Source organism: Octopus sinensis, linkage group LG22 (genome assembly GCF_006345805.1).
Source record: "Octopus sinensis linkage group LG22, ASM634580v1, whole genome shotgun sequence".
NCBI classification, from domain to species: Eukaryota; Metazoa; Mollusca; class Cephalopoda; order Octopoda; family Octopodidae; genus Octopus; species Octopus sinensis.
Genome location: NC_043018.1, coordinates 10,944,435 through 10,970,443, shown reverse-complemented (window position 1 = coordinate 10,970,443; position 26,009 = coordinate 10,944,435). Strand labels below are relative to the sequence as shown.

Sequence of the window (26,009 nt, the reverse complement as noted above, 5' to 3'; positions counted from 1 at the left end):
TTTAAAAAAAAAAATCTGATGGATGGTCATGGTTAGAATACCATTTATGTTAAGTCTGTTCCCAGCAGGCTGGTTGGCTTTTGTGTCGTATCTGCAACCGGCCCAGTTTGTCAGCTTATCCGCAAAGACAACCTCTGATGGATCCTGTTGATTCAGCTATCATCAACTGGCTGGCATATAGTTTGGATCCAAATAGTTATAGTCTCCAGAGAACTTGGTGTAGTCGTTGTCAACGTAACTTGGATTGCTGTTCAATGGTTTCAGTCGGTGGCTCACTTGGTGGACAGGATGGTCAAAAGAACTGGAAGAAAACAAGTGAAGTATTTGTTTTCAAATTTCTCTTGTGATTACATGCAATACAGACACACACACAATCTAATAAATAGGCCACGTAGTTTGTTTTTTTAAATATACCTTTTTATAAGAAAAAAATATATAGGCGCAGGAGTGGCTGTGTGGTAAGTAGCTTGCTTACGAACCACATGGTTCCAGGTTCAGTCCCACTGCGTGGCACCTTGGGCAAGTGTCTTCTACTATAGCCTCGGGCCAACCAAAGCCTTGTGAGTGGATTTGGTAGACGGAAACTGAAAGAAGCCTGTCGTATATATATGTGTGTATGTTTGTTCCCCTAGCATTGCTTGACAACCGATGCTGGTGTGTTTACGTCCCCGTAACTTAGCGGTTCGGCAAAAGAGACCGATAGAATAAGTCCTGGGGTCGATTTGCTCGACTAAAAAAGTGGTGCTCCAGCATGGCCACAGTCAAATGACTGAAACAAATAAAAGAGAGGTGTGGTTCCCAGCCACATGGTCCTAGGTTCAGTCCCACTGCATGGCACCTTGGGCAAATGCCTTCTATTATAGCCTCAGGCCAACGAAGGCCTTGTTAGTGGATTTGGTTGATGGAAACGGAAAAAAGCCCATTGTGTATATATGTGTGTTTGTCCCACACCCATCACCGCTTGACAACCGGTGTTGGTGTGTTTACATCCCCATAACTTAGCAGTTTGGCAAAAGGGACCAATAAAATAAGTACTAGGCTCAAGAAAAAAGTCTTGCGATCAATTTGTTTGACTAAAACCCTTCAAGGTGGTGTTCCAGCATGGCCACAGTCAAGTAACAAACAAAGAATACACATCAGTGGTCAAGAGAAAATCTCACAATGCTGACCAATGTGAGTGTGTGCCATTAGACTGGTCATGCTGGAGCACCACTTTGACAAAATTTCGTCAAACTAATCGACCCAGGATTTATTTTCTTTTTGAACCTGATACTTGGCCAATCACTAAATTAAACGGATGTAAACACACCAACACCAATGATCAAGCAGTGATGGGGAACAAACACGTGTGTACATATATATATATATAGATAGATAGATATATGTGTGTATGTATAAGTACATACATCTATATGTCATCATCATCATTTAACGTCCGTTTTCCGCGCTAGCACGGGTTGGACGGTTTCGACCGGGGTCTGGGGAGCTAGGGACTGCCCCAGGCTCCAGTCTAGTCTGGCAGTGTTTCTACAGCTGGATGCCCTTCCTAACGCCAACCACTCCGCGAGTGTAGTGGGTGTTTTTTACGTGCCACCTGCACAGGTGCCAGAGGGGTCTGGCATCGGCCACGTTCGGATGGTGCTTTTTTTTATGTGGGGGGGGGGGCAGAAATATATAGGGGAGCACCAGTGGGGAGGGGTGGTTCAGAGAAATGATGACAGGTTCTAGGCAAGTAGAACGTAGGATATCAAGAGAGGGGTAATGCATGGTGAAATAGCGTATTGAAGAGGGGGGTTCGAAGAGTAGACACCTATAATGGTGGTGGGAGAAGCGACATCCGGTATAGATGGAGCAAAAATATAGAGATATCCGGTATTGGTGGTGGTGGTGGGCAAGGGCGGGTGCACCGGGAATATGCGAAGGTTGAACTGACGGGCTGGCTTAAAAATGCTCTTAGCAATGGAAGGGGGGAATGGCAGAGAACGTGAGAGATAGATAGATAGAGAAGAACAGTGGAACCCCGCGAAAATGGGCCGCCATTGAAAAAAACCCCTGTATGGAGAAATAATATGCAATACGAGGCGAAGCTGAAAATAGTAATAATAATAATAATAATAATAATAAGCAAACTGTCGACCGAGGATCAAAGGGACAATACTAGTACTAATAATAGTAATAATAATAATAACTAATAAACAAAACAGCTCAACCACAACATTAGATTAGAAAGACTCTTATCTTGGGAACATTTCGTTCTTCGGCCTGACACGGGAATATGCGAAGGTGTGTATATATATGTACATATATACATATGTGGGCACAGGACATCATGAAACGTGTACAACAAAAAGGTACGAGTACATGGAATATGAACTATTTTTTCGAACAACGAAAGACACAAATGGAGAACAAGACAAACAACGTAAAGAACGACCCTTCATCAGTTGTTGGCTGTTTTTCTAGTCTCTTATTTCGAGCACTTAACAACAATAAACGCTTTCGTTATGTCCTATGGTCTGACACCATCATTCATAGCCCAACTGATGTGTTTTATTTGCATTTAAAGACAATTTCTGCAGTGTCTTCTCATGTCTGAGTGTACATAAACACTAAATATCTATATTTCATTCAATGTCATTTAGTACACCTCTTAATAACACCAGTTTGACAAAGCTTTGAACACACCAGCAAATGTATTATTTGTGGTTCTAACACAAGACTGGCCTGTTCTTAGTGACTACGATGGACAACTCAGTGTCTGGAATCAACAATATACAAACATGTTTCATGGTCTAACATTCACAGCCCATTAGAATTTCTTTTCTCTCAAGACAATTTCTGCAGTGTCTTCCCATGTGCAAATATGATTGCACACAATCCTATTTCATTTAATGCTTGTCCTCTGCATTCACAACCATGTAGCATTGCCGTTTGCATGCACGCATCATACAATCTGGCTTTCACTTTATAAGAGACCTTTTGTTGCCAACAGAGGTAATAGCTCTTTAAACTTTCTCCGTCCTATTCGTATTCTAGCAACTATACTTTCAGAACATTTGATGAAGATGAACTTACCTTTCGATACAAACTTGACACAAATCAATCGATAAGCCCTGCTCCTGGCAATCAATACAATGCCATCGATTTGTAAGAATCCTGCGACAATTGATACACTAGAAGAGAAAAGAAGAACCACAAAAAGAATTTTATTAGAATTGCTTATTCTGGGGAGAGGAGTCTGTCAGAAGCAGACACAGTCCATGTAGAGCCACGGATGAATGAAGCCTTTATTTACCATATTCTTCTTGAAACACTGTCTGTTTCGGATAATTTCAAAATTACACAAGAATTTACTAATATAACTGTCATCATAATATTTTTTGATACCAAACTGCCAGATCCTGGCCCTGGGTCTACGATAAAAATTTCCCGTTTTAACCCTTAGCCTTTAAACCAGTCATATCCAACCCAACTGCTCTACCTATTTTATGTTCACACTGACCATATGTGACCTCTCACACCTACCCTACAATGTCATTATAGAAATAAACAATCACATCACAATTCACCTATCACACACTCGGTACATATATGTAAATTTATACCACGAACTCCTCAGTATATCGTGGGTTTCTCCAGCCGATAGGTATTTAGATTTTTTTAGATTTTAATTATTTCTGTGGGAGGTTTTGGAACATAACACCCGCGATAGTCAAGAGATTACTGTATAGAAATAAACAATCACATCATCAAAATCTTGAAGTGACAAGATAATGCATGATTAATTCAAAACAATAGGAATAAATTAGTCTTACATTCAACAAAGTCTTCTGAATGATAAAGGAGAAAAGTCAGCTAAATTAAACTTTGCATCAAAATTTTGTATTAGATTTATATTCAAAATTTGAGTTTAAAGTACATTATTTGCAATGGGCAGATAGGTGTCCTCACCTTGTTTGTTGTTACCACAACATTTCAACTGATGTATTCTCCAGCCTTCATCAGGTGTCCTGCTGGAATTTTGAACCCAACCCTTTACATGGCTAACAGAGTACAGTTCTCATTCCTAAGGTTTGTTGCTGATATTATTATTATTCTTCAGTTCTATATTTAAGAGATGAGGAATTATTTACGTTATTTATATTTGATGGATATTTGTCCTCATCTTGTTTGTTGTTAACACAACATTTCAACTGATATACTCTCCATGCGGTGTCTTGGTGGAAATTTCGAACCTGGGTTCTCATTCCTAAGGTATTTTTCGATATTATTATTATTATTATTATTCAGGAGCTTGGAATTGAACTTGGAATCTTGGGGTTAATAGCAAGGGACTAGTGTCCCATCCAGGTGGGGAATATATACGCCATGGAAACTGGGAAACTGGCCCTTAGGAGTCAGCATGACTCAAGAAGGAAACCTTTACTCACTCCCACCTCAGACTAAAACTACAAAAGAAATCTTTTTATGGGGCGGCATGTAAAGGCACAAATTTGTTGTCATGGTGACAATGGGGTCCATGGTTGCTATGGTGATGAGGGAGGACATACCTTACACGGTAAGGTTGATGATAATGGATGACTTACAATGAGTCCCAAGTAAAAAACAATGCCTGCCAGATATTCTTTCATTCCTTTGCTTGTTTCAGTCATTTGACTGTGGCCATGCTGCAGCACCGCCTTTAGTCAAACAAATCGACTTATTCGTTTTAAGCCTAGTACTTATTCTACCAGTCTCTTTGGCTGAACTGCTAAGTCATGGGGAGATAAACACACCAACATCGGTTGACAAGCAATAGTGGGGGGGGGGACAAATACATACATATACATACATCTATACACACACACACACACAAACTTCTTTCAGTTTCCACCAGCCAAATCCACTCCTAGGGCTTTGGTTGGCCCGAGACCATTGTAGAAGACACTTGCCCAAGGTGCCATGCAGTGGGACTGAACCCGGAACTATATGGTCGGGAAGCAAGCTTCTTACCACGCAGCCCCTCCTGTGCCTATATGAACAGTAGAAGGGAACTATTGATAAAGGGTCAGTCCCAGAATAGCCAGGGTTTTATGGACGAGACAACCAGGGATCATATCAAAAGGGGTGATATGCCTTTGATGTGACCCCTTTGATTTGCACCATGCAGAAAGTCTCTGCAAGGTTACTAAGCTTGCTACAAACAACAGCTAAATCTCTTTGAAATTACATGCTATCATCTTTAAAGAAGATGGACACACACTTTGCCAAGATGAGATGATCTTGGTTACTAGTCTGCTCTCACTGAGCAGACCTGGGGCTAAACAACAACAGCAGCAGCAACAATGGGCTGCTTGACCAGCTAGAAATAGCCAGATCTCCTTCAAGTTACACACTGCTAATATAGTCCAAGATGCACTATGCCTAGATCACAGGCCAGGTGAATCAATGTTGACCTGGGGTTGTACAACAAATATCGTTTCTGATTTAGGCACAAGTTCAATAATTTTAACCGAAGAGGTATTATTTGATCGCATCAACCCCAGTAGTTGACTGGTATTTTATCATACCTGTAGGGATGCAGAGTCAAGCTGGCATTGGTAGGATTTGAACTCAGAAGAGAAAAAGTCAGAACATTAAAAGTACATTTTTTTCTGAAGTTCTGCTGATTCTATCAGTTTACCAACTCACAACAATAATTCTTTCTAATTTTGGCACAATGCCAGCAATTTTGAGAGTTGAACCAATCCTATGACTGGCACCCAGCAGTTGCCAGTGCCGCTGGACTGACTCCTGTGCAGGTGGCAAGTGAAGAAACACCATTTCGACCCTGTGCTTGAGGAGATCCATTGAGTCAAGTACACCAACATCAAAATCAATGGAAACTGCAGTTGTGATCCCTGGTCTGGTGGTACGTAAAAAGAACCATCCGAACGTGGCCGATACCAGCGCTGCCTCGACTGGCTTCCGTGCCGGTGGCACATAAAAAGCACCAATCCGATCGTGGCCGTTGCCAGCCTCGCCTTGCACCTGTGCAGGTGGCACGTAAAAAGCACCCACTACACTCACGGAGTGGTTGGCGTTAGGAAGGGCATCCAGCTGTAGAAACACTTCCCAGACCCCAATCGAACCATCCAATCCATGCTAGCATGGAAAGCGGACGTTAAACGATGATGATGATGATGGGGCAAGTTGATTGCACTGACGTCAGCACTTAACTGGCATTTGATTTTATTGATGTTGGTGGAATTTGAACTTAGAACTTAAATCAGAACAAACACCATGAGGTATAAGGCCCTGATGATTCTGCCAGGTCACCACAACAATAATAATAAACATCATCATTTAATGTCCATCTTGCATGCTGGCATGGGTTGGATGGTTTGACAGGAGCCTGACAGGTGGAAGGCCACTGTGTCTGTTGCAGCACCAGCACAGGCGAGGTCAGTTTTGGCATGACTCTCACAGCTGGATGCCCTTCCAGATGCCAACCACTTCATAGAAGCTAATCAACCACACTGAGCCCATGATCTGACTGGTACTTATTTTATCAACTCCAAAAGGATGAAAGGCAAAGTCCACCTCGGCTGCTAAGCATTTTGTCCAATGGAATAACGAATCTGCCAGCAAGCTGCCTTAATAATAATCATAGTTTTAAATTTTGGCGCAGGGCCAGCAGCTTTTGAGGGTGGGGCAAAGTTGATTGTCTCAACCCCAGGGCTCAACTGGTACTTGCTTTACTGACCCCAAAAGAGACGAAAGGCAAAGTCAGCTTTGGCAGAATTTGAGCTCAGAACGTGAAGACAGATGAAATGCCACAAAGCATTTGTGTCTGGTGTGCTCATGACTGCCAGCTCACTGCCTTCAATAAGAAGAAGAAGAATAACGCTTTCTACTGGAAGCACAAGGCCTCAAATTTGGGGGGAGGGATTAGGTCGATTACATTGATTCCAATGCATAACTGGTATTTATTTAATCGACCCTGAAAGGCAAAGTCAACCTCGGTGGAATTTGAACTCAGAACATAAAAGTGGATGAAATGCCACTAAGGATTTTGCCCCATGTGCTAGCGATTCTGCCAGCTCAGCACCTTAACCCTTTCGTTACCAACCTGGTCAAAACCGGCTCTGGCTCTGTAGTACAAATGTCTTGTTTTCATAGGTTTTGAATTAAAATCTTCCACCAAACCTTAGTCACAATTTATGTTCCTAACACGAGCTTAATGATAACGTAGTTATTTTACTAAATTCTTTGCTATATTTAAAGTAATTGAAAGAAACACAGAGCATCTCAAAATAAATACAGTAACAAAAGGGTTAATAATAATAATAATCTTTTCTTTTATAGACACAAAGCCTGAAATTTTGGGGGAAGGGGCCAGTCAATTAGATTGACTCCAGTGCATGACTGGTACTTGTTTCATCAACCCCGAAAGGTCGTCCTCAGTGGAATATGAGCTGAGAACGTAAGACATTTTTTTCTTATGTTCTAACGCAGTGTTTCTCAACCTTTTCACCCTTGCGTAACCCTTAAAATAAATTACAAATCTCAAGGAACCCCTGCACAAAAAGAATCGTATACCATATCTTTCTCATATTTTTTCGATAACATAATAGGTTTAATTAGGATGATGTCTATATTACAATATTACAAAAGGCAATGAGCTGGCAGAGTCGTTAGCATGCCGGGCAAATACTTAGTGGTATTTCGTCTGCCGTTACATTCTGAGCTAACGATTCTGCCAACTCGCTGCCTTGCTACGGTGAGTTTTGGAAATTTTTTTCAGAATCATAATGTCCGTATTTTTCCGCATATTTTGAAAAAAAATTTATGTATAAAGTGAAAAATGAAGGAAGTGGGGGTAGGGGTGGTAGTAATTTAGAAATGTTGATTTTTGCCAATTTTTTTGCAGATTCGTATTCCCCGTAGCAAGGCAGCGAGCTGGCAGGATCGTTAGCACGCTGGGCAAAATGCTTAGTAGTATTTCGTCTACCGCTACGTTCTGAGTTCAAATTCTGCCGAGGTCGACTTTGCCTTTCATCCTTTCGGGGTCAATTACATAAGTACCAGTGACGCACTGGGGTCGATGTAATCGACTTAATCCGTTTGTCTGTCCTTGTTTGTCCTCTCTGTGTTTAGCCCCTTGTGGGTAGTAAAGAAATAGGTATTTCGTCTGTCTTTACGTTCTGAGTTCAAATTCCACCGAGGTTGACTTTGCCTTTCATCATTTTGGGGACAATAAATTAAGTACCAGTTGCATACTTGGGTCAACCTAATCAACTGGCTCCCTACCCCAAAATTTCGAGCCTTGTGCCTAGAGTAGAAAAGTATGTCACAATATTACAATAACCAATAATATTTTGTGCACGTATAGTAATATTACAATCATGGAATTAGCATTAGCTTATCTCACTCTTTCTAGCAGAACCCCTAGGAACCTTTTGTGGATCCCTAGCATTCTGCGGAAAAGCTGCTCTAATGAATCGACCAACCCAAATGATAGTAATAATTTAACCCTTTGGCATTCAAACTGGCCATCATCATCATCCTTATTTAGCGTCCGCTTTCCATGCTTTCCATTGGACGGTTCAACTGGGGTCTGGGAAACCAGAAGGCTGCACCAGGCCCAGTCTGATCTGGCAGTGTTTCTATGGCTAACGCCAACCACTCCGTTAGTGTAGTGGGTGCTTTTTATGATCTTTATGGCCATATCTGACCCAAATATTCTTATCTGATTTACGTTCAAACTGACCAGATCAGGCTACTCACACCTAATCTACAATGTCATCCTAAAGCTTAACAATCACATCACTGAAATTGCAAAGCTATGAGATAATCCAGGATTAATTAAAAACAATAGGCGCAGGAGTGGCTGTGTGGTAAGTAGCTTGCTAACCAACCACATGGTTCTGGGTTCAGTCCCACTGCGTGGCATCTTGGGCAAGTGTCTTCTAATATAGCCCCGGGCCAACCAATGCCTTGTGAGTGGATTTGGTTGATGGAAACTGAAAGAAGCCCATCACATATATATATATGTATGTGTGTGTGCGTGTGTGTTTGTGTTTGTCCCTCTAGCATTGCTTGACAACCGATGCTGGTGTGTTTATGTCCCCGTTACTTAGCGGTTCGGCAAAAGAGGCCGATAGAATAAGTACCGGGCTTACAAAAGAATAAGTCCCAGGGTCGAGTTGCTCGATTAAAGGCGGTGCTCCAGCATGGCTGCAGTCAAATGACTGAAACAAGTAAAAGAGTAAAAAGTATTTTACTTACTTTCAATGTCGGACACTGTCCTGTGTTGAATCGAGACATTTTCAAGTTCTTCAGCTTCATGAGTTCCATGTATTCTGCTGTGTCTCTCAATTCCAGAGGGATATCTTCATCCTCATTGTCATAATCATCATCATCGTCATCGTCGTCATCGTCATCATCATCCTGCAATTAAAAGATATACAAAGAAAATTATAGGAAAATTTAAGTAATCGTTGTTTTTCACCCTCAGGTCAGCTTTGATCGAATGAATCTCAGATCAAAGACAATCCAGTTGTGACCATCCAATTTTATTCCTCTCCTTACCCCCCAACCTTCCCCACCCCTACCCATTCAAAGTACCCCGGATCCCCAAAGTACCCCAGATCCCCAAAGTACCCCGGATCCCGTTGCCCCCGTGCCGCTGGCACGTTAAAAGCTCGAACCGATCGCGACCGATGCCGGACCCCCCCGGCCCCTGTGCAGGTGGCACGTAAAAAGCACCCACTCCACTCACGGAGTGGTTGGCGTTAGGAAGGGCATCCAGCCATAGAAACTCTGCCAGATCAGACTGGAGCCTGGAGCGGCCCCTGGCTTCCCAGACCCCGGTCGAACCGTCCAACCCGTGCTAGCGCGGAAAACGGACGTTAAACGATGATGATGATGATGATCTGACAGGAGCAGCAGTAAGCGTAAGGAAGAGAATCCAGCTCGGTAGAGAACCTGAACTCTTTTCACACCAACCTGCCTCCGTCTCTTCCTGGCTCTCTGACAAAAATCTCTCGCTTCTGTCCTTTAGCATTCAGACTCCTCCTCTACCATGAGTGAGGCCTATTTATTCACAGTTTTTATGTGATCCTGCTCTATCTCTGAGCTTTGAGATTTCGCTGATGAGAACATGTATATTTTTAGAATGACATTGTAGGGTAAGTTTCAGAGGCCAGATATGGCCTGTTTGAACATAAAACATGTAGCATATTTGGACCGGATAAGGCTGGTTTCAATATTAAAGGGTTAAAGTGTAACTAGTGGAGACACATGACCTAGTGGTTGCAGCAGCTGATTCACAGTCAAGGGATCACAGGTTCAAATCTCAGACCGGGCGATGTGTGTGTTTATAAGCAAAAAAACCTAAGCTCCATGCGGCTCCAGCAGAAGGTAATGGCGAACTTCTGCTGACTCTTTCGCCACAACTTTCTCTCACTCTTTCCTCCTGCATCTAGCAGTTCACCTGCGATGGACCGGCGTCCCGTCCAGGTAGGAAACCTATATGCTAATGAAACCAGGAAACTGGCCCTTATGAGCCAAGTATTCAAGAATTCTTTCCCATAAACTAAGTGTATGTTTCGAGTCGCTTCGGCAGCAGAGTTTCAGTTTTTGTATTCATAAATCATTATGTGCCTGAAATGCTCTTTGGATACTTCCATGTTAGAAATGGTTTTAATCAGAGAAATTTTAATTCTATTATTCTGTAAATTAATATTTAATTAGTTTAAATGTACACAAATGCATAAGAATAATTTTTAATTCCATTATACATTCTAAATACTATTAAATTTCATTAAAATTTAAAAAAGGTAAAATCGGACAGAACTTATGGGATGACCTGATATATATCTGGTACAGTTTTCTGCCTGGCTAGCTCCTGCCAAACCATCCAACCCATGCCAGAATGGAAGGTGGGCATTAAACGATAATGATGATGATATATAAGATATATAAGAATAAAAAAAGGGATTAAAAAAATCTAAGCAGATATCAATAAAGTACTGTTTTAAATGAATTTGGTTAATTACATTAATCAATCAGACACCAATAAATGCAAGTAGAATACACATCCAAGATAATTCCTCGTTTTATGGCAAGTAGATCCAAATATCATTTGAAAGAATTTCAAGAAATTCAGAGTATAAGACACCAAAATTATGGATAGAGAGAATCACACCTTTGATTGGTGATTCCACCATGAAATACCAATAATTGTTCTGTTGTATTTACATATTTAGATACAGAAAATATCAGTCAAATTAATATATTCGAAAATGCATATTAATACAACCTTTTCAAGGAGTTTCCTTACTCTACTTTTGGTTTGGTTTCAACAGCTGGATGCCCTTCCTAACACCAACCACTTTACACAGTGTACTGGATGTTTTTTACATGCCACCAGCACCCACGCCAATGCCTTTTTTTTTGTCCCCATAAACCCCTAGGTTTTTAGGATCTCAATATACGTACGTATACATACACACAGCATAAATCGTCGTCATCATCGTTTAGCGTCCGCTTTCCATGCTGGCATGAGTTGGACGGTTCAACTGGGGTCTGTGAAGCCAGAAGGCTGCACCAGGCCCAGTCTGGTCTGGCAGTGTTTCTACGGCTGGATGCCCTTCCTAACGCTAACCACTCCATGAGTGTAGTGGGTGCTTTTTACGTGCCACCAGCACAGGTGCCAGATGAGGCTGGCAAACGGCCACGATCGGATGGTGCTTTTTATGTGCCACCAGCACGGGAGCTAGTCGGGACGGCGCTGGCAACGGCCACGTTCGGATGGTTCTCTTATGTGCCATAGTCATGAATATACTCGAGACCGAATGATACTCACCGTGAAGTCCTTAATGTGCTCAGCTTGGAGTGCATCAGTTGTCAATGAATTACAGCCATCGATGCTGCGGCTGCTCTCATCATCATTGTCAGACATGTAGACCGGAAGCTCATGTGCTTGGAGAAACGTTGACTGGTGGTAGAAGCGATTGTAGCGTTGGTGTCGATGTCCAGTCTGGAAGAAAAGCGAAAGAATTTTATTTGCTTTTAAGTCATCCTCATTTTAACTGCCACCTCTTTTCTGCCGGATAGGTTCAATTGGAACTCAAGTCAGATTTTATATATATTTCTTTACTACCCACAAGGGGCTAAACACAGAGGGGACAAACAAGGACAGACAAACAGATTAAGTCGATTACATCGACCCCAGTGAGTAACTGGTACTTAATTTATCGACCCCGAAAGGATGAAAGGCAAAGTCGACCTCGGCGGAATTTGAACTTAGAACGTAACGGCAGACGCAATACGGCTACGCATTTCGCCCGGCGTGCTAACGTTTCTGCCAGCTCACCATCAGACTTTATACAGCCAGATGGATGCCACAGAATGTGACAAGATTGGTCCTTTCAAGTACGGGTACCACTCATTTTTGCCAGTAGGATGGACTGGAGCAACAGGAAGTAAAGTGCCTTGCTCAAGGACACAATGTGCTGCCAGCAATTGAACCCCCTTGTGATTGTCAGCCAAACACACCTAACCACTAAGCCACATGATTTCACCACATGGGTACATGCATGTACACACTCACACCCAAACATGTAGCTATATATCAAGGGTTTTTGAGTTTCTGAGCTGAAAACCAACTGACAAGATATTGGCCATCCTGGAACTATGGTAGAAGATACTTGCCCAAATGCCAGGCAACAGGACCCGACTCAAAAACCATTTGGTTTTTTAACCAAACTTTTAACTATAAAGCCATGCCTGATAAAACAAAGGTCCAGAGGAGACCAAGTAAAAGTAAAAGTTACCATTTCGAGTCATGTCGAATCATAAGGGCCAGATTCCCAGTTTCCAAGGTGTATGAATTCCTCACCTGGACGTGATGCTGGTCCCTTGCAGGGTTACACATTTTGGCCGGCAGAGTGGACTGGAACAATATGAAATGAAGTGTTTTGCTGAAGAATACAATGTGTTGCCCGGTTCAGGAATTGAAACCACAATCTTACGATCATGTGTCCAACACCCTAACCACTAAGCCATGCACCTCCAGAGTAGGGGAGGAAAACATATAAATGTAACAGAAGACAAATTCTTGAAGCTGAAGTCAACACAAGACTGCAGTGGACGGCATTGCATACCCACCTTTCGTGTGTAAGATGTCAGATTTGGTGTCCGACCGGGCACTGGCAGACCAGCTTTGGCTAACTTGATGAAATATTTCTGTACACGGCTGGCAACCTACAGAAAAAAAAAAAATTAAAAAATAAGTCAATATAGTCTTGTAAAATAGTTGTAAAAAGGTGAGATGGTCAAGGCTAGAATGGTCCTACTCAATCAGGGACGACCTAGGGTTATACTACAATGCCCCTACTACCTAAACTCGGGAATCATTGAAATTTTATGGATATCTTTCATCATTTAACTGTTTCAGTCATTAGACGGTGGCCATGCTGGGGCATCTCCTTGAAGAATTTCTAGTTGCACGAATTGACCCCAACACTTACTTTTAAAAACCCTGGTATTTACTGTATTGGTCTTTTGCCAAACCACTAAGTTACAAGGATGTAAACACACCAACACCAGTTATCAAGTGGTGTGGGGTGGGGTGGGAGCACACACACACACACACACATATATATATATGATGCGTTTCTTTCAGTTTCCATCTACCAAATCCACTTACAAGTTGGTTGGCCCTTGGCTATAGTAGAAGACACCCAAGGTGCCATGCAGTGGGATTGAACCCAACAGCGTGTAGTTGGGAAATAAACTTCTTACCACACAGCCACACCTGTGCCTAATTAATAACGAAAATGATTTCTAACAGACACAGGTTCACAGATTTGAGGAAAGGGTTTAATCAATTATCCCGACCTCAATATTTGAAGGGTATTTTACTTTATTGACCACGCAAGTATGAAAAGCAAAATGTAACCCCAGCACTAAATCAGAAGATAAAAACTGCCCTGGGACCTTTCCTGTTTGGCTCACACTTTTCAAGTCTTTTAATTTTGTTCCAATCGATTTAGTTTTAATTTTGTGCCAGTTGATTTGAAATTTGGTGTATTGATGTAGTTTTGTAAGCTAATTAAGGAAATGAAATTCATTTCTTTTCTTTTTGTAATTTTTCACAAAAATAAAGAAAATGTCATTGAGGTTTTTTCCTTTTTCTGTTATTTCCATGCCTTGCAAAATGAGAAAAAAAAAGCTTCCAAATCCTGTCTTCTGATTGGGTAAAAATCCGCCAACACTACACCTGATTGTCTCCCCTCCATACACATACAAGCATGTATCTGACTCATACATTGTTCGCTTTCCAGACATTTGTACATTACTGCATATACTTTATACGCACTTTCTGACAAGTTGTGGTGCACCTGAGCACTGTATACAATAATTTCATTATTATTATTTATTTTTAACCAAACTTTAAACCTCTGTAACATTTTACTAATATATTTCTGGAACAAGCAAATAACAACACAGCATGAAAAATTACATCAATATACCAAATTTGAAAATTTTCACTTAATTTTAAAATTTCACAAGGTGAGAGCTAAACAGAAAGGAATTTTGTCTGAAGCTTTTGCTGTTTCCAGATTCAAAAATTAATACATACTTGTTGCGTTGTCCTGTTGCCCAAAGCAGCAGCAATTTTCTGCCAGCGCCGAGACTCGATTTCTTCAGGAGGGTGTTTTACCAAAAGTTCTTCCAACCTTGGAAAATAGAGAATAAATGCCATTTAAAACTTCAAAACTGGATACGGTCATGTTGTTGCTTCCTCTTCTTTTACTTGTTTCAGACGTTGGACTGCTGCCATGCTGGAGCACTGCCCTGAAGGGTTTTAGTCCAATAAATTCAACCCAGGACTTATTTTTCCTTGTAAACTTGTTCTATCATTCTTTTGGCTGAACTGCTAAGTTATGGAGGTGTAAACAAACTAACATCGGTTAAGTGGCAGTGGGGAAAACACAGACACAAAAACACACACAAATATATATATAATAAATTCAGGGTGAATACTTGATAAATGTAAGCACCTGTATATGCCAGCTAGTAGCGTAGGTGAGAGGATATATGTATCAAATGATAAAAAATGAAAAACAGGACACAAAGGATGTCGCGGTACATATGTTTCAAGCTTTATAAAACAACTTATTCTTACATCAATGCATAATCGACATAACAGATAGTTTAAAGCCCTCTTCAGCTGTGTGCAATTGCTACACCAAAGACTTGTATCACATTATGAAAGGTTTGAGAAAGAACATTTGGTATTGTTTATAATGGTAGGTAAACTGAGTATCACTGGGAAAGTATGTTTATAAATCTTCATAATCAAATATATATATATATATATATATATATATATATATATACACACACACACACACATACATACATAAACCATATATACAAATGAGGTGTATATAATCACACACACACACACATCCACCCATGCCAGCATCATCATCATCCTTTAACGTCTGCTTTCCATGCTGGCATGGGTTGGGCGGTTTGACTGAGGACCGGTGAGCCAGAAGGCTGCACCAGGCTCCAATCTTGATTTGACAGAGTTTCTACAGCTGGATGCCCTTTCTAACGCCAACCACTCAAAGGGTGTAGTGGGTGCTTTTATGAGCCACAAGCATGAGGGCCAGTCAGGCAGTACTGGCGACATCCTTGTAACCCAGCAGTTGAGTACAATGAGATCAATAGAATAAGTACGAGGCTTAAGGAAAATAAGTCCTGGAGTCAATTTGTTTGACTACAATCCTTCACGGTAGTGCTACAGCATGGCCACAGCCAAATGACTGAAAGAAGTAAAATAAAATGGTTTAATTAAGAGTTAGGTTGGACAATGTAACTCTTGGTCATCATCATCATCATTTAACATCCTCCTCCTCCTTTCACACTGGCAGGGGTCGGATGGTTGCAGACAAAAGTCCCTTTCATCATTGATTTTCTTCAACAAACCTGACTTGCAGTTTAACCCTTTCGTGACCAACCCAACTGAAACCGCCTCTGGCTCTGAGTACAAATGTTTTGTTTGCATAAGTTTTGCATTAAAATCTTCCACCAAACCTTAGTCGCAATTTATGTTCCTAACACTAGCTTAATGATAACTAAGTTTTTTTACTAAATTCTTTGTTATATTTAAAGTAATTGAAACAAACACAGTAACGAAAGGGTTAAACAACAACAAACACAACAAACACATGCAATGTTATTTACCTTTTCTGTTCGTCTACACTCCAGAGTTGGTTGAAGCTGACAGGTTTATTTTCATCTTTTAATCTCCCACGGACAACGGTCTGTGACTTTGGACAATCGGTTCTAAACATGCTATCTGTATCACCATCATCTGCAATAATAATAATAATAATAATGATGATTTCAAATTTTGGCAGTTTCAGGGTAGGGAGTCAGTTGATTACATCAACCCCAGTGTTCAATTGGTTCTTATTATATTGACCCCAAAAGGATTCAAGGCAAAACCAATCTCAGTGGAGTTTGAACTCAGAACATAAAGCTAGCTGAAAGGGTACAAAGCACTCTGCCGCTCACTGCCATAATGATAATCCTTTCTGATACAGGCACAAGGCCTGAAATTTGGGAGGGGTACTAGTCGATTACATCGATCCCAATGTTTTACTGGTACTTTAATTTATCGAACCCAAAGGGATGAAAGGCAAAGTCAACCACAGTGGAATTTGAACTCAGAACATAGCGACAGGCAAACTACTGCTAAGCATTTTGCTCAGCGTGCTAACGACTCTGCCAGCAGAATTTGAACTCAGGATGTAAGGATGGATGAAATGCTGCAAAGCACAGGGCCTGAAATTTAGCAGGGGTCAGAGAGTGGTCGATTGCAATGACCTCTCCCTCCCCAGTCTTCAAATGGTACTTATTTTATCGACCCTGAAAGGAAGAAGAGCAAAATCAACCTTGGTAGAACCTGAACTCAGAAACGTGAAGACAAGGAAAAGCATTTTGTCTGGCTAAAGATTTCCCCCACCTCACTGCCTTGTCACCACCTTAATAATAATAATAATCCTTTGTATTAAAGGCACAAGGCCTGAAACTTGCAAGAAGGACATGGGCCCTAGTTGAATACACTGACCCCCACCAGTCTTTCACTGGTACTTAATTTATCAACCCTGAAAGGTTGAGAGGCAATACTGACCTTGGCAGAATTTGAACTCAGAATGTAACTGATGGAATGCCAACGTGTATTGAAATGGGTTTACACACACACATACATATGGATGTATGTATGGCATGTAGCTGTGGACATATGTATGTATGTGAGCTTCTTAGCTGCACAAGTTACCATCTATCATTTCCTTCTTTCAATCATGTGATTGTGGCCATGCTGGGGCAACACCTTGAAGGGGTTGCAAAAATCAAACTCAGGACTTTTTTTTTAACCCTTTAGTGTTCACATTACTCTACCAAAACTAATGCTTCTTTATCCACATTGTTTTGAACTAATCATGCATTATCTTGTAGTTATGAGATTTTGATGAGGCAGCTGTTAATTTTAAAAACGATATTGTAGGGTTGGTGTGAGAGACCAGATATGGCCAGTTTGAACATAAAAAAGGCCGGATATGGCCGGTTTAAATGCTAAAGGGTTAAAGCTTAGTACTTACTCTATTGGCCTCTTTTCTGAAATGTTAAGTTACAGGAACATAAACAACCAACAGCAGAGGTGGGAGACAAAAAGACACATACACACACACATATATATACAATGGGTTTATTTCAATTTCCATCTACCAAATCCACTCACAAGACTCAAAGCTATAGTAGAAGACACTTGCTCAAGGTGCCATGCAGTGGATCTGAACCTAGAACCACATAGTCGAGAAGCAAGGGTCTGCACCTATAGTTATATAGAGAGAAATTATTACTTACCCATATAACTGCTGCCTTGTAGACAACTGATGCTTGGACCCGGTCTCTTCTTGCGGGTCATGTGTCTTGAGGTACAGTAGGCAGCGATGTCTTTCTTGGAAGTGTAAGCCTCCCAGTTTATCACAGGGATTTCGGCGACCGTTTGCCGCTTCGGGAAGTTCAAGTCTTCACCACGCTGCAGCTGTTCAACAAATGCAATCGGATCCTTAAGAGCTGATTCTTGGCACTTATAAAGTTGGTCAATGTCCTGAATGGCCTTTATCCGCTGCGATTCGAGCCGGCAGAGCGCCTTGAGAAGGTTGCAGTAATCAGGGTTACACCTGAGGGCAGTATGGTCAGATTCAAAGTAGTAAGGGCTGTCTTTTTCATCGATTTCATAAGTGGGGCTGTTTTGAGGGAGGCAAGGAGAATTTTCGACCTGGGTTTCCATTGTTGTTCTCACAGTATAAAACCTTCACAAAATCATAGAGAATTGGTTGCTATTTCTAGCAGGTTGAGCAATCATGTGGAGAATACCTTGTTTAAAAAAAAATAAAATATACTTTTATAAATATTATTTAAAAAATTTGATTTTTACTAAATAGAAAATAACATTTCTTTCAGGGCATTCCTTCGATATAACTCGACAAAATCAAAACATTTCACTTGGGGTATTTCCGTGGGTTGTGGAATAATAGAAATAACGAAATTATGCCAGCAATGTCTCATTTGAAACTTGAAGAAGAAAAAGCCTTGCATATTTGTTCTTACCTGTTTCAGGTGTGTATGTGAAATCCGAAAATTTCCAAGCAGAAAACAGAATCGAAATGTCATTTGCTTCCACGGAAATACCCCAAGTGAAATGTTTTGATTTTGTAGAGTTATATCGAAAGAATGCCACTCATTGTAACATCATCGAAGCAAACCTATTTTGTTAAGATGTGAGTGGAAGGTCTGGAGATGATTAAGCTGATCTTTCTAGCAAGTTGAATGAACCACATTTGCAGTCCGTCATTAAAAGGACAACAAACCGAGGAATATTTTCTACAGCAGGATACTCTTTCTGTTTTTCACCAGCACTTGTTTCCAAGCAAGGGAATAATTTTCCATGGCTTGGAATCAAGGAAGATTGAAAACAAACGACATCGCCTGTGTTTTAAGTTTTGGCTGCGGCGAGGAATAAAAATTTTTAATTAAAAGAATTTTTATTTAATTGTATGAGACAGAGTTTATAGAAGACAAATTTGAAATCTTTTTTTTTCGAAAAATAGCAAAAATTTACTAAAAAAAAGAAACTTACGACCTGTGAAATGGTTTAACTTGGATCGAGTTCGAATCGAAGAAAAACCAATTCACGGGTCGTAAGTTTATATGTAAAAAGAGAAAGACTAAGGAAACAGGTGCTGGTATGTATCAGTGGGAATTATTCGGTGAAATTAATAAGTTTAAGTAAATTTATGGGAATTGGAGAGAGAAAAGGTCTTTGGGGGTCTTTGGGGCCGTGGGAAGGGCCAAGAAGAAAAATGGATATCGAGAGGAATAAGGAAAATTATTTCTAACCTGGCTTTCGACCATCTCTGTTCTTTGTCTTTATTTATGCTGGAACTCTAAACAATCATATAAAGATGTATTTTAATTAAATTAATTCGTTAATTATCAGCAAAACACGAGGCAGAAAGTCAAACCATGGGCGCAGACATGTTTTAGAATTGCCCGGATTGAAAGTAGTTGTAAGGGGAGGTAATTCGGTTAAAGACATCTGCTACAGTTGGAAGGAAAAACCAGGATTCCACCACAACCGTTTTTTGTTTGTTTGGTTTTTTTTATATATGGATTCCTATTTTAAAATAATAATAATAATAAAATAATAATAATAATAATTGTGTACAGTGCTCAGGTGCATTTTACTCGAATAAACTGATCTTTTCGGTTTGACCGGCAGTTTTTAAAAATAATTTCTAGGTAACTAAAAAATTTCAAACTTCGTATACTGGTAGAACGTGTTTATAAAACATCTTTTTCTCTTGGCTTTATTGAGAAAATTCTATAGTTTCTAAGATATTTGTTGTTTTTTTTCTTCAATTTCTGCAATTTCAACCAATCACTGACGTCTATTGAGGTAAAAAGACATTCTGTGCCGTATGAATATGTCCCTCGTTTAAGAAACAGATTGGGTTTATTTACATTTCGGAAGAAAAAAAGATTCCCTTCCCCCACCCCTAAACCTAACCCTAACCAACCCTAACTCTAAACTAGATTGAAATGCAATAGATCGATACTAGGGTCATAATTATGTGTGTCAATTTCATATGACACCGCTAGAAAAAACTGCCGGTCAAACCGAAAAGATCACGAATGGACCCTACAAGCCATTCGATGTATTAAAAAATCATATTACATTTTCATATTCAAATAGGCGCAGGAGTGGCTGTGTGGTAAGTAGTTTGCTAACCAACCACATGATTCCGGGTTCGGTCCCTGCTATAGCCCCGGGCCGACCGAAGCCTTGTGAGTGGATTTGGTAGACGGAAACTGAAAGAAGCCTGTCGTATATATGTATGTATGTGTGTGCGTTTGTGTGTCTGTGTTTGTCCCCCTAGCATTGCTTGACAACCGATGCTGGTGTGTTTACGTCCCCGTCACTTAGCGGTTCGGCAAAAGAGACCGATAGAATAAGTACCTGGCTTACAAAGAATAAGTTCCGGGGTCGATTTGCTCGACTAAAGCGGTGCTCCAGCATGGCCGCAATCAAATGACTGAAACAAGTAAAAGAGTAAAAATAATAAGAATTGTACGGTAAGCGGGGCAAAATGAGTAACTTCTGATTTCCCGTTATTTTTTCTCTACCTGTTTGAAATTGTCACTTTGCAGGTATTGCATCGTCATTTTGTATTGCTATATTATTATCAGAATTATAATTAAAAAATTTTTTAATTGGTCTGCATTGTTGTTGATGCTGAAGTTGAAGGAGTCCAAAGGAGTCAGGTGGCAGGTCCTCTGTTTTCGAGAAATTTTCCCTCAAAATTGTAATTGACGTTGCTAATAAAATATCTGGATAATTTTTGGTGTTGGACAATCAATAAATTTCTCTGATGGAATCCAAGTTAATTTTTTTCCCACGGCAATGACTAATTTGATAATTCTCAAGTTTCAAAAACTGATGTCTAAAATGGGGTAAAATGAGTAATGACCAATTCAACGGTAGTCTTCTACTATAGCGTCAAGCCGACCATAGCCTTATGAGTGGATTTCGTAGACAGAAACTGAAAGAAGTCCGTCGTATATATCTGTGTGTGTGTGTTATGAAGAATTTTAAGCGTTATACATATTCCATCGATTTCTTTTACCGAACCGCTAAGTTACACGAAAGCAAACCAACACCAGTTGTCAAGCAGTAGTGGGGGACAAACACAGGCACAAAGACACACACACACATACGCAATGGGCTTCAATTAGTTTCCTTCTGCCAAATCCGCTCACAAGTCAATGGTCGGCCCGAAGGATAAAGCTGAAGACACTTGCCCAAGGTGCCATGCAGTGAAACTGAACCCGGAACCATGCATTTCTTCTGGTTCCTGATGTTCTGTGTTCCAATCCTACTGGGATCAACTTTACCCGTCCTCCTTTCAAGGTCGATGAAATAAAGTAGTGTCCCACAGATTGTACGGCTATTTGTTGCTTGGTGTTAAGTTCAGCTGCTTCGTATTGTCCTATAACAAATCAACAACGAATATTGCTAAAATAACATTTATTTTCATCGAAGTAAATTACAATAGTGACATAGTTACATAATAGTTTACCAAATGTAGTTGTAATTAAATTACTAAAAAGGGATCTATTCCATCTCAATCACAGATCTTTTAATTAATTCTTTTTTAACTAAACAGTTTGAAACTTCGAATACTGGTAGAATTTCTCACGTAGAACAAAGTTTACTCTGAACGTTTTGGACAAAATTTCGTATTTTAGAAGTTATTTCGTGTTAAAGTTGTCGCATTTGGGTAATTTCAACCAATCAACGACGTGTATTCGGTTGATGAAAGCTACTAGGATTAGCTTCGCGTGACAGATGAAAATAATGTTCATGTCACATATTAAAATTGTTGAGTCGGTGAATGAAAATATGTTTCTTGAGCTCCGAGAAGCAGTAATTGCACAACACCCACAAACATTTATTAGAATTTATTATCACACATAAAGATAAATTGCGTTGGTCTTTTACTATTAACAACAGCAATAATTATATGGAAGAGATATACTGCTTGGAGTTTACGGCATGCTATTGGTGCGGCAACGTGCACCATGCCCAAAATATCTGGAAACAATTGTACCATCATCGGAGCGACGGCGGTCCCTGGTGATCTATCTGCGCCATTAGTCTTAGCCATCTTCCGGGGTCGTCTGGTGTGGAAAGAATGGAGACACATATCGCTCAGTTGCTTCAACATTCTGCATGGGAAGAGGTGACACGTGTAAATGATTCAGCTGCTCTCAACACTCTGCAAAGCGGCCCTTTTGTAGGGTACCAAGAAAAGCTTCTAGAAAATTGAATCATGCGATGGCCTGACGTTGATTAGTTGCTAAATAGACCGTTCACGTGAAACTATTGTGGTTTGGTCGTGATGTCTGACCGGTTACCGAGCAGTTCAGTTTCGAATCACAGCTACACTTGTCTATCCTAGTTGAAGCATTCCTTTTAACTCGATTCTGAATTTCAGTCAAAGAAAACTTATCGAAGCAAGGGTTCCGCTTCCAAAGTGTACCACTGTCTGATTTGTTCAAGCATGTTTTGCTTATATAACTACAAAATCGCATATTTCCTGGAATACTATAGAACATTCTCTAATATGGATTCATATTCCAGTAATTTGATTGGCGAACATACACACACTTTCACAGATACACACAGTACCTCTCTCTAGTTTATCAATCACGTTTGGCAAACCGCTATGTTATTTTATCGATCACGTTTGGCAAACTGCTAAGTTATTTTATCGACAACCTTTGGTGAACCGCTAAGTTATTTTATGATTGGACACCTTTTACCCGATTTCAATCTAATTTTCAACATGGTAAAGTGGAGCGGATGTGTAATTTAAGCACGGAAATCTAATTTTTTATAAATGGGAGACAGATAGATAGAGAGTAAGAGAAAGCGAGGGAGAGTCCGAGAGAAAGGCAGAATAAGAGAGTGGGAAAGTGAGAGAGAAAGGAGAGAAAAACAAAGAGGGAGAATGTGGCGATAAGAAACAGAAAGGAAGCAACAGAAAGTAACAACCACACCCTCACCCGCGCGTAGATCGGGTCACCTTAAACTAGTCTCTCCGATAAAGCTGTATTGAAACCATTAGTGGGGAATTTTTTTTTCTTATCACAGCAACAACTTGTCGCACATCTCAAGGTTTAACGGAACATACTGAAGCAAGCCATTTCGCTCGCAGCATTATCATGGGCGATGGCGAAGCGTTGGGAAAGCCAAGCACACTCACGAGCATCGTCTGACCCCTCGGTGGGGCAAGCTGCCAATGTTGACAAGAACTTCGCGGTTAATGGCCCAGTCCCTCCAAATGTCTCAAACGCTGCAGGTTGGAAGCGATAGTTCACTGTAAGGTCCCCGATACTTCAGGGTTTTCTTCAGTTCGGCTATGGATGCAGTGACATTCCGATTAACTGTAGCATCCAGGATGTAGGAGGGATCAAAGGAGTCGCAGACTGTGGCGTCCCAAATGAAACACCTACCTCTAACCCAGGGACAGAGGGTAAGACCATCTGGTCTTTTTCCATTTACTTCTGGATAACCCCCAACGTCTCCAGAACCGAGGGGATATTAATCTGGGCCAGGGCCCACTTAATGATTGCGTTTAGCTCGGTGTAACATTTAGGCAGCAAGGCAGACCGAAAAGACCTGTGGTGTCGTGGGGCCTACAACAGCGGCATCTCAATCCCCTTCAGATGTCTGCTCCCGCTCTGAGTGTGATGGAGATGCGGAATTCATCCTAGACTGAGTAGACCTTCAAAGTTGGCCACAGGCAGGGCATCAATCCAGTCCTCCGAGAATTTTGCACTAGCTGAAAGTAGGCACACCTTGAAAATTGATCAGATTGATCAAGGAGAGAGCAAAAAGTGGCACCTGAACACAGATTATCCCTTACTCACTGTTTCCGTCTATCCTCCACTGTAACCGGAACTGACAAACGCAGCTCTCTCCATTCTGATAGAGCCTCATCCATCTACCTGTTGGAGAGGAGAGGAGAGGATGTTGCCTACCAAAAGAGAACAAGCGTGGATGGAAGAAAGAAAACAGGGAAGAGATAAAAACGAGCACTTGCTCAGACCCCAAACCATTGGAGCCAAGCAGCATGGTCGCGAGAGAAATGGAGAAACCTTCAAAATACAAAGACCTGGAAATAGAGGTAACTCGAATGTAGAATCTAAAATCAGAAACAATTCCTATCATGATAGGTGCATTAGGTATGATAAAACGTTTGATAAAAAAATATTCAGACAAATACATAACAAAAACACCAGGACTTACAAACACATATAACATACAGAAAATTGCACTACTAGGCACTGCACACATCCTACGCAGAACACTTTCCATACAATAACCATCAGAGCATCACAACAAATCACAGCACATACCCAAGGCACACAGAGCTGCGCTCGGTAGTGAAATCAAAGCACGCTATAAAAATAAAACTACTGAATAATAATAATAATAATAACAACAACAACAACAACAGCAACAACAACAACAACAACAACAACAACAACAACAATAATCATAATAGTAATAATAACAATAATAATATTAGCATTAATAATAATAACAATAATAATAATGATGATGATATTAATAATAATAACAATAATAATATTTAACTTTAAAAAAAAAAATGAACGAACTAGTGAGTTTAGTTTAATGGCCTACCAATGTATACTATGAGTTTCTTTGCCCTAGGAGTCGGGAAGACACTCGGCAAGAAATGGAAGCAAATTTGAAAGAAGAAGAAAAAAAAGATAATAATAACAACAATAATAATAATAACAACAACAATAATAATAACAATAATAATAAAAACAATAATAAAATAATTATAATAATAATAACAATAATCATCATCATCATCATATTACTGTCAACCTTATTGTTGTTGGTAGTTTCAGTAACTAACTACTAGAAAGTGCCATTCTTTAAACATGTTATTTATGGATTAACTGTTTTCACACCTGTTCTCTTACCTGTTGATTGGCAAACATTAAGAAACTGCCACAGATGGTCGGAACTCTTTCAATAGTTGCTTCTATCTTTCCCTCCTTTCTCCCCCCCCCTCTTCCATTCTGTACACTTGCTGCATCCTTCTAAATGCATCCTTCTCCAGTTGCTGCACACTTTCACTACCAGCTTTCACCTGTAGGCAATCAGCAACCAAATAGCAAACTACAACACGTTTGTTACCTGTAGGTTTTGTTTTTATATTTTATAGATATCTCTTTACTCTTTACTCTTTTACTTGTTTCAGTCATTTGACTGCGGCCATGCTGGAGCACCGCCTTTAATCGAGCAACTTGACCCCGGGACTTATTCTTTGTAAGCCCAGTACTTATTCTAACGGTCTGTTTTGCCAAACCGCTAAGTGACGGGGACGTAAACACACCAGCATCAGTTGTCAAGCAATGCTAGAAGGACAAACACAGACACACATACATATATATGACTGGCTTCTTTCAGTTTCCGTCTACCAAATCCACTCACAAGGCTTTAGTCGGCCTGAGGCTATAGTAAAAGACACTTGCCCAAGGTGGCACGCAGTGGGACTGAACCTGGAACCATGTGGTTAGTAAGCAAACTACTTACCACACAGCCACCCCTGCGCCTATATATATATATATATATATATACATGCACATACACATATATAAGCATATGTGTATCTATATACATGTATGCACACATATATCTATACACACACACACATTGTATATGTATGTACATTTCTATATATTTATTTTCATACCTATGTGTATGCATATACAAACATGTATTTATAAGTGTGTGTGTGTGTGTGTTGTTATTTTCCAGCCATTGTGAAATACTTTTGCTTTTGTTAATA

The 26,009-nt window shown here is 40.3% G+C and overlaps 1 protein-coding gene and 1 long non-coding RNA gene across 2 annotated transcripts in view; one reads left to right on the top strand and one right to left on the bottom strand.

Annotated features, from left to right (window-relative positions):
- Positions 1-28: 28 nt before the first annotated feature.
- On the bottom strand, positions 29-19,601 carry LOC115223243 (ZZ-type zinc finger-containing protein 3). The gene is made up of 9 exons (XM_029793738.2): positions 19,453-19,601; positions 17,914-18,429; positions 16,228-16,357; positions 14,612-14,708; positions 13,135-13,230; positions 11,831-12,004; positions 9,250-9,411; positions 3,076-3,173; positions 29-301 (listed from the first exon to the last, which is right to left on the bottom strand). Exons 2-9 carry the CDS (start codon positions 18,341-18,343, stop codon positions 163-165), a joined length of 1,326 nt encoding a protein of 441 aa, XP_029649598.1. The 5' UTR covers positions 18,344-18,429; positions 19,453-19,601; the 3' UTR covers positions 29-162.
- The window catches only part of LOC118767555, an 8,403-nt gene continuing 59 nt past the window's right edge, over positions 17,666-26,009 (top strand). The window contains exons 1-3 of the long non-coding RNA XR_005003476.1: positions 17,666-17,676; positions 20,318-20,327; positions 25,949-26,009. The exon at positions 25,949-26,009 is cut by the window's right edge and continues 59 nt beyond it. This is a non-coding gene — a long non-coding RNA (uncharacterized LOC118767555). The remainder of the gene's footprint in view (positions 17,677-20,317; positions 20,328-25,948) is intronic.